The sequence below is a fragment of the Thalassophryne amazonica genome, chromosome 5, assembly GCF_902500255.1.
Source record: "Thalassophryne amazonica chromosome 5, fThaAma1.1, whole genome shotgun sequence".
Lineage (NCBI taxonomy): Eukaryota > Metazoa > Chordata > Actinopteri > Batrachoidiformes > Batrachoididae > Thalassophryne > Thalassophryne amazonica.
In genome coordinates, this window is record NC_047107.1 from 79,321,548 (window position 1) to 79,337,605 (window position 16,058).

General features: G+C 40.8%; 1 protein-coding gene across 5 annotated transcripts in view; it reads left to right on the plus strand.

The window, feature by feature from the left end:
* Positions 1–16,058, plus strand: part of sema6a (sema domain, transmembrane domain (TM), and cytoplasmic domain, (semaphorin) 6A) — a 330,131-nt gene that overhangs the window by 160,725 nt on the left and 153,348 nt on the right. For all 5 annotated transcript variants that reach the window (XM_034170629.1, XM_034170631.1, XM_034170632.1 and 2 more), the window contains 3 exons: positions 7,992–8,052; positions 9,220–9,282; positions 11,482–11,583. In XM_034170629.1, coding sequence (XP_034026520.1) covers positions 7,992–8,052; positions 9,220–9,282; positions 11,482–11,583 — 226 coding nt within the window. The remainder of the gene's footprint in view (positions 1–7,991; positions 8,053–9,219; positions 9,283–11,481; positions 11,584–16,058) is intronic.

A 16,058-nucleotide genomic window follows, 5' to 3' on the forward strand; every position in this document is an offset into this window, starting at 1 on the left:
TTTATAAATTAATATAATATCAAATGACAAGGATCTATTTTAGCCTTTATATGAAACAAATAATGAATGTTTTTATGTTCTTTCAATGGGACGAGTATTTAATTTGGTGAAAGATGGAATGTTCCATTCAGCAAGGCATGAAATTCATTCAGTGAAATATTCATACCATTGAACTCATAAACATTCATTATTTGTATAATAATTACCTACAACAGTGAACAGAATGAGCTCTTCATATCCACACCGACTGGGCCCCCTCATGAAGGCTTTCATGTTGATACAGGAGCCCAGAAGGGACATACTTACTCCATCTTTTGCATTTTGTAGCAACACTAGAACACTGAAGAGAAGAAAGAGGAATCAGTAGTTGCTCCCCTATGCATTGTTGACTAGTTTCTAGCACAGGCTAACAAGCTTGAGAACCCTGATTTTTGTGAAACAGAGGATTATACATATATGTTTATTGCAAGACAAAGAAAGAGAGCATGAATCCCTGTCGATAAAGAAAAAAGTCAAGATGACATGCTATCTGCAAACTCACCACTAGATGACACAAAATCCTACATACTGTAGCTTTAAGACTCACAAAGTCAGTTGGAGGTCACAGTGAGGAAAAAGAAAGAATTAAGTGACATTGTGTATGCATCGGTAAAGATGTCTGCCTCCACTTGTTTTACTCTTTATAAGTTATTTATAAACTATTCTTGAAGGGCCCAACCTCACTTTAAAAGGAATGTCTCTGGAGCAGACCATGCAATATGCAAATTTAGCAGAACAACACATACTGCACCTAGTTTTTTGTGTTTGTAAATAATGTTTGAAATGAAATGTCAATTTGTACATCTACAAAATGCATAAATAGTTTCTATTCTAATGTGTTTGTTTGTCTATATGTGGCCTTGCGACAGACTGGCGTCCTGTTCAGGTTGTACCCCACCCTTTGACTGCTGGGATAGGCTACAGCCCTCACTGGGAGTAAGTGGGTATAGAAAAGAGTGGAGATTCTATTCCTGGAAAGTAAACAATGCCTCTACTAATACCTGTTTTTGGACTCACAGTGAGCTGTTCGGTGTAATAAGAAACGGGGTGATCCACAGTAAAACTGAGTGTTGTGGTGACTTTTAACCACATCAGAACAGCATTTACACATGTCAGTTGTTTAGTCTGAGCTACTCTCATCAGCCAAAATATAAACCATTTTGAAATCTGACATCCGCTTTAGGCCACTGGGCAACAGAAAAGTTGTCAAACGTGCGTGACAGTCAGCCTCCTGATCTGTTTCTCAATGTAACGGCTGAGCAGCTACAAAAAAGCTTCGCCTTTTAACATCTTACCTGATGCACCACTCCAGATGTGTGTTGATCTACTAATTAGTCTACATCACATTAGCACAATTAAATGGAAGAGTATTTTTTATTTGTTTGCTTACATTTGAGTGTAAACAAATCAGACTGAAGGATTTTGTAGATATGAACCATAAGAGTAGATCATTAGTGTGGGCACAGTTCACATTTTATGGCACTATTAAAATACATGTAACACCAAAACAAATAAAACTGTGATGTTTGTGACAGTGACTAAATTATAGTAAGAGAGAAAACCAACATTCTTGTAGCTACAGTTAAGCTAAAAGGAAGCATTAAAGCCTAATTTTATTGATTGTATTAATAATGAAAGCATTATTTTGAAATATAGTTAGTGGCTAGCAGGACCCTATAATTAGCAGCAAGACTTTGCAAGCAACTTGATACTCCTGTCTGTTTTTATATCATGTTATGGTCATTTTGCATGTTAAATGATCCCAACACCGCCCAAAATAGGAGCTTCAGTGGTTCTCGCCTGTACCTATCAGATTTCTAAATTTCAGAGTTGAATATGCAATACTTTTTAAGGTGTTACTTCCAGAAACTTTGCAAACAGCAAAGAATGATCAGGTCAGGTCTGGGAGTCGCTGTGTTCCCCATGCAGTGGAATCACCATGGGTCCTGATTAACAACTACCCTATTAAATGAATGGTCCACCCTAACCTCCCAGCAGAAACCATAGCTCTTCTGCAGCCAGGTGATTCATCTGTGTCCACTTGGTCTTTTGCAGTTACCAGGGTCCTCAACACTGTGGCAAATGGATCGTGCACATGTACATGTCACGTGTTCTCTCATAATGCAAGTAGTACACTGCAAAAACTGAGTTCTAAGAAAGTAAAAAAAAAAAAAACTTGTTTAAAGAAAATTTGACTTAATTTTTGTCTAAATAGAAAAATAATCTTGTCAAGCATTTTTTTTTTACTTAAGAAAAATGTGTTATTTTGAGAAAATGTAGTTTTTTTTACAGCTAATAACAAGCTATATTCAACCAGTAACAAGGAAAGGCAATGGATTTCAAATCATCCATTTCCTTATTTTAAGACATAGGCTAATCTTGAAACAACAATTCAGTCTAGTTTTAAGGCACATTTTGATTAGTCAGTGCCTCGACATTTTGCTAGTTTGGAGAATTCTAACCAAGTAAATTTTTCTTACCCCATTGGCACATTTTTTTGCTTAATACAGGACAATTTGGCTAGATTTTGGATTATTTGGCTAATTCTGAGAGGAACAGTTTTTGCAGTGTACACCTTATCTGAGTGTCCCTAATTAAGCATTCAACCTTTCTTTTGATACAAAGTCATACAAGCAGTACCCAAGGATTCTTTGGAGACGCCTTGTAGCACAGACCGCCAATCATGACGTTAGGCCGCTGGTTGCTTTCCAGGTCTCACAACCATACAGTAAGACTTGAAACACTAGTACTTGAAGAAGACTTGGACATTTATTCTTTTGCAAAACACTGGCATTGTCAAACACCTCTGTTCAGCATCATCATGGGTTCATAAGCTCTTCCCAGATTTTTTCAACCTCATATGCCAAGCTCTCAAGAAGAATGCCACTGCTGTGATAAAAATGTTTTTTCTAATGTTCACATTTGCACAGTCAGAGTTCCATGTACAAAATGATTCATTTCAAAATAGTGTGAGACAGCAAAAGTGTTGGTTGAGAATCCCTGTGAACTAAGTGGCACAATATTTTTATTCCATCATCGACTGACCAGCTGCGATGATCAACAGCTGTACATATGTTTCCTGTAACCCGTCTGTTACTCACATGTATGGTTTGTAATAAAAAAATACAACCGAGTCAAGTTGATGACATGGCTAATGCTACTAACGTTTCGCAACCCCCAAATGAATCAAAAATTGTTCCTGCAGTTTTTGCGTAATCCTGCTGAAAGACCACCAAATAAACCTCCTTGGAGGAGGCAACAACAGCGTGATTGCTGATATTCCTCTGCTGTGGTCCTTTGAGGTTCGTCTAGTTCTTTATTTCTCACTGATGAGTGCGATATGAGTCAGAACCAGGTGGATATGTGTTTATTATGATAAACGTTGAGGTGCAGTGATGATGAGGGGGAAGGTCATGTGTGTATATTTATGTGAACATGTTAGAAATTGGGAGGGGGGTCGGTCTGCTTGCAAGTGTATGTTTGGAAAGCTGCTGTTGACACAGACACAACCGCTCCATTGTCCTCCTTCATCTCTGGTCAGGATGTTTGAATGACGTCTCATCGCTTGACTCACTTTAATCTCTGCTGGAACTAAAGCCCTGCGGCTAGAAAGCCTCTGCCCTCAAGAACGCTGTCAGTGCAAGCTGGACAAGAGAGGCACAAGACAGGGAGCGCTGCTGTCGAAAATTATGGAGCAGTCAATTACAGATTACACATGGACGGGTTTAAAACTCCTGTCATTAAAATAACCCATGGGATACACCAAATCCATAAAGTAATCCTCTGATTTAATGGTTTTGGATTTAGTTTTGTCTTTTTAATATAAACTTTAAAATTGGAAGATAGTGTATAAATTAAATGAATCAAGTGACTACCTTTCATAGAAGCAGTTGAACATCAATGTCAATGCAAAATGTACAAAATATGGAATGATTTCAGTGCAACAGCATTTAAATACGTCGATAAACCTGTCACGATGTAGCCACAGCTTACCCATCATAGGGAAAAAAAGGCTAAATGATCTGGATTTATATTGCGCTTTTCCATCTGCATCAGAAGTTCAAAGCTCTTTACAGTTATGCCTCACATTCACCCATTCACACAGACACAGTGATGTCAGTGTGCTGCCATGCAAGGCGCTCACTACACAAAGGGAGCAACTAGGGGATTAAAGCCCCTTTCACATCAGGCTTGCATACAGTTGCATTGTGATGCGTATGGAGTATGCTGGAAAATTGCGCAGGTTTGGTGTAGTCCCTGTGTAGGCTGTTATGTGTGCATTCATAGTCTTGCTTTCAGTTGTTTAGTGTCACATATGTGGCCCTCGCCACTATTTTTCTACCTCTTTTTCTGTCCACTTTTTTTTTACATTATGGAAATGTGCTCCGTTCTCAAAACGATACATGGACGGCACTCACGTTTCCAGACATACAGCGGAAGACACGCTGCTGCCTCGTCATGGCAGGAAGAGAGAGAGAGAAGAGGAGAGGAGAAGTTGGTTCCATGATGCTACAGACTGACACAGATGGATTTGATACATTGGAAAAAGTCAGAAGACATTATTTCCAGGAGTTAATGGACATTATTAACGTGCCACAATCGTGAGAGAACTTAAGAAGATGAAAGTGCGCGTATCTGCAGCCAGCAATCGCGTGCTCGTTCTGTGCATGAGGAGTGGACGGTGGACATGTCGCTGGCCATCCATCCATGAGCAGTTAACCTAGATGTGGAAATGTCCTCTTGCTGGTGATCGGTCTGTGAGCAGGAGTTAATGGACTTTATTAATGTACCACAATCTTGAGAGAACTGGAGGAGGTGAAAGCAAAGCACAGCTGCATCTGGCCATCGTGCATGTGATCTGTCCATGAAAAGTGAATGGTGGACATGTCCTCTTGCTGTCGATCTATCCATGAGGAGTGGATGTGGACATGTCCTCTGAACGTGGAAGCTTGTCTCGCCTCTTCTTCTTCTGTGGTTTTGAAGCTTCACTGCCAGCAAAGTCTAGTGGGATGAATAAAATCTATCAATCCAGGTATGTATTAATAAAAGGATTTTTTTCCCTGGCGTATAGAATTGCGGAGGCTTGGTGTACAGTAGCACAGTGTTGCGTAGATTCACATACAGTTGTGGAGTGTTGTGTAGACTTGCTTAAAAACTGCATACTTTCTGCATACAGTGCTCTGTGCCAAAAAAATTAAACAGGTTTAACTTTTTGCGTCCACGTCATGTAGCCCTCAGAATACTGCTGCGTAGGGGAGCAAAAACTCGGCGTAGAGCTGCTTAACTCAGCATAGTCAGTACGCTACAATACACAACTCCACGTAGGCCCTGGTGTGAAAGAGACTTAGGGACCTTGTCCAAGGGTCCTTAGTGATTTTTCTGGTCTGGCTCGGTTTTGAACTGGGGATTGTCTGGTCTGAAGCCCAACACTTAGCCACAAGACCATCACCTCCCCAAAATCTCAGACAACAACAAATAAATTCAATGATGCAAATGAAATGGCAAAGGATGATTTATGAGTGAGAAACACTGCTCCAGGCTGCACGTGAAGAAAAAAGAATATCTGTTGTCAAAGGATCCTGTTTCTGGGTGGTTTCAGGTGGCCCTCCATGAAAGCATCTTGCTGGTTATTGTTTTTTTGTTTTTGTTTTGTTTTTTTGCACATGCATCACCAAGAGAAGATGGACCTTAGTTGTCATTGCATATGATATGAATGAAATGAAATGTTCCCACTGCATTTAACCCGTCCTACTTATAGTCAGACTCAATCCAACCACTAGGAGGAGCGAGCCACAGGGACCAAATCCAGATCTGGAGATGCTGCCTTGGTCACCGTCGGAGAAAGGAGCATGAACCTAATATGCATATTTTTTGATGGTGGGAGGAAACTGCAGTGCCTAGACAAAACCCACATAGACACAAACTATGTGCAAACTCCACACAGGTGGAATCCAACCCTAGACTTTCTTGCTGTGAGACAAGAGTCCTGACCAGTCATCCACCTTGCTCATGACTCATAAATATATTTTCATGAAACTGCTAAGCCACTGACAAGATGTGCCTATACATTGTCACAATGAGTGTTGACATGTTGAGATGGTGTAAAATTTTTGTAAAAAAAAACACATTTAGAATGCCCATGTTATGATAAAATTACAGTTTAGAGCCACTGGGGTCAGTATCCAACTAAAATGGAAAACCCCACTTCAACAATCACATGCTCTTTTTGTGTTCAGTTATTTTTCTTTTTCATTCCACTAAACACATTTACATTTCTAATGACGTGGCCTTTTTAAACAGCATTAATATGGTCTATAACAGATTTCCAGTGCCATTCCTACAATTAAACCGCTTGTAATTCTAGTTAACATCTAGTCATCATCTAGTCATCATCAACATCTAGTTAACATCTCGTTAAACATCAGTTAACTGGATATGTGCAATGTTAGTGCTACCAGAGTCTTAATGAAAAACAGTTTGCAGGGGAGTTTGTGGTTTTAGCCTGAAATGCTCGACTGTATGTCAAGGCAGACTGCACAGTGACAGTGAGCATCTGGATTTCACTTCACGAAGGGAACTTGGATGTTAGAAGGGTACAGGATGCAAAGTGGATTTCCTTTCCTTCTTTCCAGTTATATATGGCTGCATATTAAAAATCATTATTTTAATCTAAGCAGACTCATGAAACGGCAAAGTATTGGAAAGCAAAGCTACGCTTTGACAGTTTTGACAGTGCTTACATTTTGCCCGTGACCTCATTGGAAAGTGTCCCCCTCGCCGCGAGAAGGCAGTGCCGTTTTCTTAATGTTGATCGCTCTTCAAGATTAATCACTCAGTTTAAGCATCACGGCTGATAATGTACAGTGGACTGGCTTTTATCCCGTCAGGAGGTGGCGGTGGTCCCAGGGAAAGTGATATAAATGGATTCATTTCAAGACGCCTGTTCCTCCAAAGACTTTATTAGATTTAGTTAATGAGAGAGCACGGCCGGCTGGCTGGCTGAGCGCAGGTTGGGGAGCGAGAATGTAATTAAGGTGCGAGTCTGACGATGCCACCGTTACACAGTTTGATTAAAAACACCTTCTACAGCTAATCTCCAACAAACGAAAGGGGGTACATCGTTTGGCATGGCCAACTTTGTGTCTCTCCATCCGGCCTAAATGACATTTTAACCGTTGTTTTCTTCTTCTCATCCACACCTTCTACCCTTCCTGTGTGCAGCCTGTTTCTTTACAGTGAGCAGACTTAGTAGACGTCTGGTCAGCCAGCCGTTCTATGTGTGTGACACACTTAACCTTCGCAGTTTTTATGACTTCCACATGTTACGTGGGGGGCCCGCGAGGCCGGACCGTGTAATACAGGAGAAGCTCGTATATTTTCATGCCGGCACACATACAGACACACGTATGTGTGCCGTTCTTGTCTGAGCTATAATGAGTGTTAGTATAGATTTCCTGTGGCACAAACACTCGTTTTAATTGACCTGAACAGCTCGCAATGACTTGGCACCTCCTGTCTCAACCGGCCCCTCCTTCCACCCCCCTCCCAAAAAAAAAAATCTTTCTGTAGGACAAAGAAGCTTTTGTAGCAGGCTGACGCCGCAGCGCTCTGAACCTTTGTTGACTGTTTCTGTCTGACAGAGCAAATAACTCTGGCCCCCTTTTGTTTATTGTCGTTTATATTTTTTTTTAAGTTGAGAACAAGTTTACACAAAAGCCTGTTTTCTGACCATGTTTGCTGCCTGCGGGGGGAAAACACAAGAAGAAGGAAAGAAATGGGTTTATTGTTGTTGAATTTTTGACTGTCTGACTGGTTGCCTGACCTCTTATCTCTCTCTCTCTCTCTCTCTCTCTCTCTCTCTCTCTCTCTCTCTCTCTCTCTCTCTCTCTCTCTCTCTCTTTCTGCTACATGTATTCTGTCAATGTCTCTTGCTCTCCCTTTCTCCTGCACAGGGATCACATATACACGGTGGACACGGACACTGCCAATGGTGACGAGATCTTTTTCAGTAAGGTGAGTGAGACGTCCGTCTCTCCGAGGACGCCTTGTTCTCAATGGGCACGCTGACATCACCCATATACGAGTGTCGCTGTGCACGTGCAACATTCATTCAAATCCCCTGCTCTGACTGCTCTCAGTGGCTGAGGCCAGCAGGAGAGAACCGGGCCTGCCATGGTGACCCCGTTAAGCAGATTATCCAATCAATCAGCTCGTGAAACACTTACGTCATCTACGCTCATCACAGTGGCAGTGGAAGGTCCGACGGATGTGTAAGACAGGCAGAAAGGAAGGGAGGGGCTAGAGGAGAAAAATGAAATGGCCAAGCATGAGAGAAGATGGGAGGTTCAAGAAAGATAAGTGCAGAAGTGAAGGAGACTCTCGTACATCCTCAGATTATTCAAAAAGGTCTATTTTCACAGGCGCTCCATTATAATAACCAACAATCCATATTTCATCCCTTCCACTCCTCACTGACATCACTTGCCCTACACATAATGCATGCAAACAGAATTCAAACAAGGCTCTTCTCATGTGTACAACAACCAGCCTTCTCTCCACCTCGCGCACTTCAATGTCAAAGCCCGCCAAGCGGGTCTTAATGAGCGCAGGCGGCACATGAAAGGCTTGTGGGAAACGTGCAGATTGATTGTTGACTGGAGGTCTTTAAACAGTGGCCGAGCTGCAAACATGTTGTACATCAGCACTGAGCAGTGAGCAGTCTGTAGCAGCCGCTCGGCAGTGACCTCCGGGCGGCACACAGGGCCACGGACGGAGTGCCACATACAGCTTAGCATCGAAAAAGTGTGTATGATTGTTTGGAGCTGACTGATTGGTTCAGTCTGACCTGCAGGTCATAATTGTGTGTGTGTGTGTGTGTGTATCACAACACAGAAACGAGCTCTTAGCTCCGAGGCAGGATCTGTCCTTGGACAGAATCCGGTCTGATCCAGGGTCAGTATCCAATTTCCTCTTCTTGAGCAGAGAATTAGAATTTCAAGTAGGAAATGTGATCACCAATCAGCACTTAGAATAAAGTTCACCTCAGAGCAGGTGCGTCAGTGTGAGAATCAATGACAAGATAAGAAACCAAGATGACAATTATTGATCTTAGTATGAATTCTAACACTCACTCCTCCTTTTCTTTTTTGTCTCTCCGTTGCTTCCATCTGTTTTCTGTAGAAAATGACATGGAAGTCCAGGCAGGCAGACGTGGACACCTGCCGAATGAAAGGAAAGCACAAGGTGAGAACGATGCTTTAGTCCAAACTTTACTTATAGACGAGTACCATTCTGTTGCCTTACATTATACAATGCATGTGAGCTGTAACACGTGTAATTACTCCCATTCTCTGTCTCCTGCTCACATACACGCAGCTCTGCAGGTGCAGTAACACACTGCCTACAGTTCTTATAACCTCCCACTGTCAAAATTTATAGAGCAAGTCTGTGAGAATCCACACATCGAATTGCAGAACAACTCTGTTTTTTTCTGCTTTTACTCTCTTTTCTGGTGTTTCATTGTTGATCCACACAAAATGCTGCATGCCACATTAAAATCTGGCATCAGTACATTTTGATTAGGGGTGTCGGAAAAAAACGATTCACGTCCGAATCACGATTCTTATTTATTACGATTCTGAATTGATCCAAAATGTCCAAGAATTGATTTTTTAAAAGCATTTTTTAAACATAATCTTGCTTACTTGCTGCATGTACTGTTTGTCAGGCAACGGCTTCCGTACTACAGCGTCCCTGCAAGGAGGGGGTGGTCCGGCGTGCTTCAAACAATCGTGCGCTGCAGAGTTCAGTGGCTGTAGCTTAACATGGTGGACGAAGAGCTAATTCAGCCAGCACCGTCTTTGCTGAAGGCAAATGTTTGGGCGCATTTTGGATTTTATTATTTGCTGAGTAAGAAGGAGCTTGACATGACTTATGTAGTGTGCAGAATCTGCAAAATGAAAGTCAAGTACTTCGGAAACACTTCAAATCCGCAGGCCCACATGCTACGCTATGACCTGGAGCTAAAAGAGCGGAGCAGCGGTCTCTGCCGACTACTGACCAGTGCTTCGCTAAACTGCCAGCCAACTCCGAACGAGCAAAGCAGATAAGTAAATTTACATCTAGAATCACTTAATTAACCTTGTAAAGCTACATTTTCTTAAACATAAACATTTTTTAAGTAATATAACTATTTCTCAGAGCTCTTTGAATCGAAAATCGATTCTGAATCGAATCGTCACCCCAAGAATCGGAATCGAATTGAATCGTGAGTTGTACGATTCACATCCCTAATTTTGATGTGCTTTGGTGGGATGACACAATAGTTCATGATTACACACATGATGTTTGCTACATGGGCCTCTCACTTGTCTGTACAGCTGTACATTAAAGAAAAGTACAAGCAGTTAGGGTGGAAATATGCTTGCTTTATAATCATGTGTTCACATAAGCAACTGGCTGCAGTATGGACAAAATTGCACGCACACGAGCCTCAGTATTACATGTGGTACTGGAGGATTCCACCAGAGGGCACCTGGGTACTCAGACTGTGTTGAACCTCTGTTTTCATATCGAGTTCTAAAATTTTGCTGATCTCTTGTGAGCTTAGCTAACAAGCACATTTGTGAACTGTAATGGCAATGAATGACATGTCATGTAGATGGGTCACTATAGTGAGTCATTGTGGACTTGCTCACACTACTTGGCTTTCCACTGTTATTTTGTTGTTACTGATCACCCCAGTACTGCTCTCACTGTTCATGGTATATACTATATTTTCTGGAGTGCACATTTTTTTCTATAAATGAAACGTACTTTGAAACACGGCACCCTGGGGGTGAGTTTAACAACAGACCAGGACTCAGTATTGCACAGGTGCACACCACAGCCTGTGCTGTGACTTAACATAAGGATTCCAAATTCCAAAATTCTTAAATTCCAGAAATAAGCAAGATGGACAAATAAACATATTGGATGTTATTTGACACAATTTGGACACAACACATCATCCAATGAACTCAAAACATTATTATTATACTTTTTGTTATTAATAACAAACGTGATTTTATTTGGTATATAGGTTGCACTTGAGTATACGTTGCAGAACCACCCAAAACAGTTCTAAAAAATGCTTTTGGAAATACATATAATATACATAATAATAATAATAATACATAATATATATACTGTATATTATTATAGTTATTTGTATTAATGTATTCTTTTCTGAGGATGTGCACAACAGATGCAAATGACAGATGCAAAATACGCAAGATAACCATCATGCATGTAAATGTTAAATTGTAAAAAGCAAGTACATTTCCACCCTTAGATTTAAAAATCACACGTTGATTCCGCTGGAACAAATCAAAACCAGAATCCAACCATGGATTCCTTTCTCTCTGCTTTCTCTTTTTTTCTACCCCTCTACACTTCCCGAAGGACGAGTGTCACAATTTCATCAAAGTCCTCCTGCAGCAAAATGATGACACCTTGTTCGTCTGTGGAACAAATGCTTTCAATCCATCTTGCAGAACCTACAAGGTGAGCGATGTACAGACAGCACAGATATAATGCTGACAAACTCCTCTTTGATGCTCTTTGCCCTGCTTTTGACCTCGAGTGATGAGATTTGTCACGCATACACATGCAGTTTCTTTCTCTCTCTCTCTCTCTCTCTCTCTCTCTCTCTCTCTCTCTCTCTCTCTCTCTCTCTCTCTCTCTCATGCACACACACACACACACACACACACACAAGGATATTTTTCACCTTAGCATTGTGTGTGTTGAGGGGTGAGCTGTCAAGTGATGGACATAGATGGATGAGTTTCAAAACTTAGCAGGGGCTCCTCCTCTGTCTTCATGTCCAGGTGTGCTTTCACATGCTTGATTGACAAGCAGAGAAACCTTAACTACCTACCTACACTATCAACAGACACACTGTCTCCCTCTGTCTCTCTCTCTCACACACACACACACACACACACACACACACACACACACACACACACACACACACACACACACACACACACACACACACACACACACACACACACACACACACACACACAAACAGGCTCCTGAAATCTGATTCAGCCTAAACAAAGATCCTGCCTGGTCTTATCCATACGGGTGTGTCTGGAATGGTTTCAAGATTCCTTCAGAAAAAGCAAAAACCATCTTGTTAAGCTGACTTCGAGTCAACAAGGACTGCTGGCTGATGTTAAGACAGAGTCAATGGACAAACAAAGAGAGACAGCAAACAAAGATTGATACTGAGAGAAAATAGTGCCAGTCTGTCAAATAGAAAAGAAAAATGACAAATCTTAAAGTTGAGTTTTTTAAAAGACCTCAAGAAAAGACTCAAATCTTCTGGAGCAACTCATCTGATCTCTGTTCCCAGATCAAACTCCTTCAAAAAGTAATTTTATTTTGTGAGTAAACCTGTGAGCAATTGCAACAGCAAAAGTTATGTCTTGTATGCCTTTTCAGAGGGTGGATATAGGCTGTATTAAAATGATGGATATATGTAGCAAAAAATACACAGTAGACACTGAGGTGATGTAACATTAAAAACATTTATTTTTAGGTTTAGAGTAAAAAAACACAACTGCTATTTGTTTCTGTGTCTGTTGCTTTTATTTCCATTCTCACCTTGTCATGTGTATCCTGGTAGGACATGGCTTATAACTCACAAACTATAGTGTGTACAGAAAGTATTCACAGCGTTTCACTTTTTCCACATTTTATTGTTACAGCCTTATTCCAAAATGGATGAAATTCTTTTTTCCCCTCAAAATTCTACACACAATACCCCATAATGACAATGTGAAAAAGGGCTTTTTGTTTTATTTTGTTTACTTTTGCAGATTTATTAAAAATAAAAAACTAAGCAATCACATGAACATAAGAATTCACAGCCTTTGCCATGAAGCTCAAAACTAAGCTCAGGTGCATCCTGTTTCTACTGATCATCCTTGAGATGTTTCTACAGCTTAATTGGAGTCCACCTGGGGTAAATTCAGTTGATTGGACATGATTTGGAAAGACATACACCTGTCTACATACAGTTGTATGTAAAAGTTTGGGCACCCCTGATGATTTTCATGACTTTTGTTTATAAATCGTTGGTTGTTTGGACCAGCAATTTCAGTTAAATATAACATATAGCAGACAAACACAGTATATTTGAGAAGTGAAATGACGTTTATAGGATTTACAGAAAGTGTGCAATAATTCTTTAAACAAAATTAGGCAGGTGCATAAATTTGGGCACGCCAACAGAAAAAATACATTAATATTTAGTATTTTGACAATGTTTAACAGGAAACCTCATGCTTGTTTCACAGTTAAAAGTACATAAGGCAAAATTTTGCACACTCTGGCCACTTTAAAGAATGGTTTATTTGGATTATTATTCATTTGTTTTGGTTTATTTGGATATTTCTGCCCTGATTCACATGTGCACTCTTTGTGAATACATAGTGAAGGAACAAGATGCAGTTCAGCAGATTTGGTTTAGTTGTAGTTCAACCCGTTCCATGGTGTGGTAAATGCAGCAGCGACGGTGCCAGCGCATGTTCCCAGACGTGACTTATTTATTGTGACTTCTAACTCCTTGTATTAATTCCTTTTGTTTATACTGCATTATGTTTTCCTACTTGGTTCAGGTCATCACTATCTCCTGCTTTCACCCAAAGCCACTTTCAGACACTTTCACTTTCTTTGGTGAAAGAATAAATCTCTGACAGAAGAATGTTAATCACTTCATTCACATGAACAATTAGTTCTTCAGTATTTGTTCACTCACTGTTGACACATCAGTAGTGATAGTGAATAAATCAAGAAATAAGACAAAGATCAGAAGTTATAAAGAGATGAGTAGAACAAATAAAAAAGCACACAGTCTATAGTGAAATCGTTGTTGAAAATGTGTTTACTGTGTGAAAATAGTCTAGTATCAAAGAAAGATTTGAAATAGAAATTTTTCATCAGCACTGTGACCTAATCTTGCAGTCAGTCTGCTCTGTGTGAGCCTGATCCCACCAGTTCTCAGAGGCTAAGCAGAGTGGGTCTGTTAGTACTTGGATGAGAGACATCTTTGGAAGACCAGGGACTGTGTGTGTGTTTCTTCAGGTAAAACTGGAGTTGCGTCAGGAAGGGCATCCGGTAATACTTGTGCCAAATCCCAATGCAGATTTGTACGTGATCCGCTGTGCTGACCCTGAACAAACACGAGTAGCCAAAAGGCAAAGAACATCATCTGTGAACTAATCTTACTGTGTGGGATTCACATGAAGTAGTTTTCTTACTTGTCAAACCTGATGTACTTTTTCTGTTTTGTATCACTGATGTTGGAATATATACTCAACAAAAATATAAACGCAACACTTTTGGTTTTGCTCCCATTTTGTATGAGATGAACTCAAAGATCTAAAACTTTTTCCACATACACAATATCACCATTTCCCTCAAATATTGTTCACAAACCAGTCTAAATCTGTGATAGTGAGCACTTCTCCTTTGCTGAGATAATCCATCCCACCTCACAGGTGTGCCATATCAAGATGCTGATTAGACACCATGATTAGTGCACAGGTGTGCCTTAGACTGTCCACAATAAAAGGCCACTCTGAAAGGTGCAGTTTTGTTTTATTGGGGGGGGATACTAGTCAGTATCTGGTGTGACCACCATTTGCCTCATGCAGTGTGCAACACATCTCCTTCACATCATCCGTGAAGAGAACACCTCTCCAACATGCCAAACACCAGCAAATGTGAGCATTTGCCCACTCAAGTCGGTTACGACTCGAACTGGAGCCAGGTCGAGACCTCGATGAGGACGACGAGCATGCAGATGAGCTTCCCTGTGACAGTTTGTGCAGAAATTCTTTGGTTATGCAAACTGATTGTTTCAGCAGCTGTCCGAGTGGTTGGTCTCAGACGATCTTGGAGGTGAACATGCTGGATGTGGAGGTCCTGGGCTGGTGTGGTTACACGTGGTCTGCGGTTGTGAGGCTGGTTGCATGTACTGCCAAATTCTCTGAAACACCTTTGGAGACGGCTTATGGTAGAGAAATGAACATTCAATACACGAGCAACAGCTCTGGTTGACATTCCTGCTGTCAGCATGCAAATTGCACGCTCCCTCAAATCTTGCGACATCTGTGGCATTGTGCTGTGTGATAAAACTGCACCTTTCAGAGTGGCCTTTTATTGTGGGCAGTCTAAGGCACACCTGTGCATTAATCATGGTGTCTAATCAGCATCTTGATATGGCACACCTGTGAGGTGGGATGGATTATCTCAGCAAAGGAGAAGTGCTCACTATCACAGATTTAGACTGGTTTGTGAACAATATTTGAGGGAAATGGTGATATTGTGTATGTGGAAAAAGTTTTAGATCTTTGAGTTCATCTCATACAAAATGGGAGCAAAACCAAAAGTGTGGCGTTTATATTTTTGTTGAGTATTTGGGATTCAGGCTGTTACAGAATCTACATGATGAAGATGTCACATTGGCCTCTGGGAAACTGTGATGATACTTTGCTGTTTTGTGTCATTTTAAAGACTAAACTATTGATTTTGAAAAACGATCGACATATCAGTAAACAAGAGCAAACAGACATCCGCTAATCCGGATCCAGATCACCTCCGAAATTCAGTGGAGCCTTCCATGCCCTAATATTTATCTGTGGTGCAAATTTGGTGAGAATCCGTGAAGTAGTTTTGATGTAATCCTTCCAGCCTATACAAAGTGAAATCCTGAGCCTGAATTCTTGTCCAGATCCAGATCACCTCCAAATTTCAGTAGTCTTCAGTAACCTAATATCTATCTGGGGTGAAAACTTTGTCAAAATCTGTGCAGTTGTTTTGATGTAATCCTGCTAATGGCAATTCTTCAAGACCTATGTAAACTGAAACCTGATCCATAAATCTGATCTGGATCAACTCCAAAATTTAATGGAGTCTTCCAATATCTACATACGTATGGTGAAAATTTCATAAAAATCTGT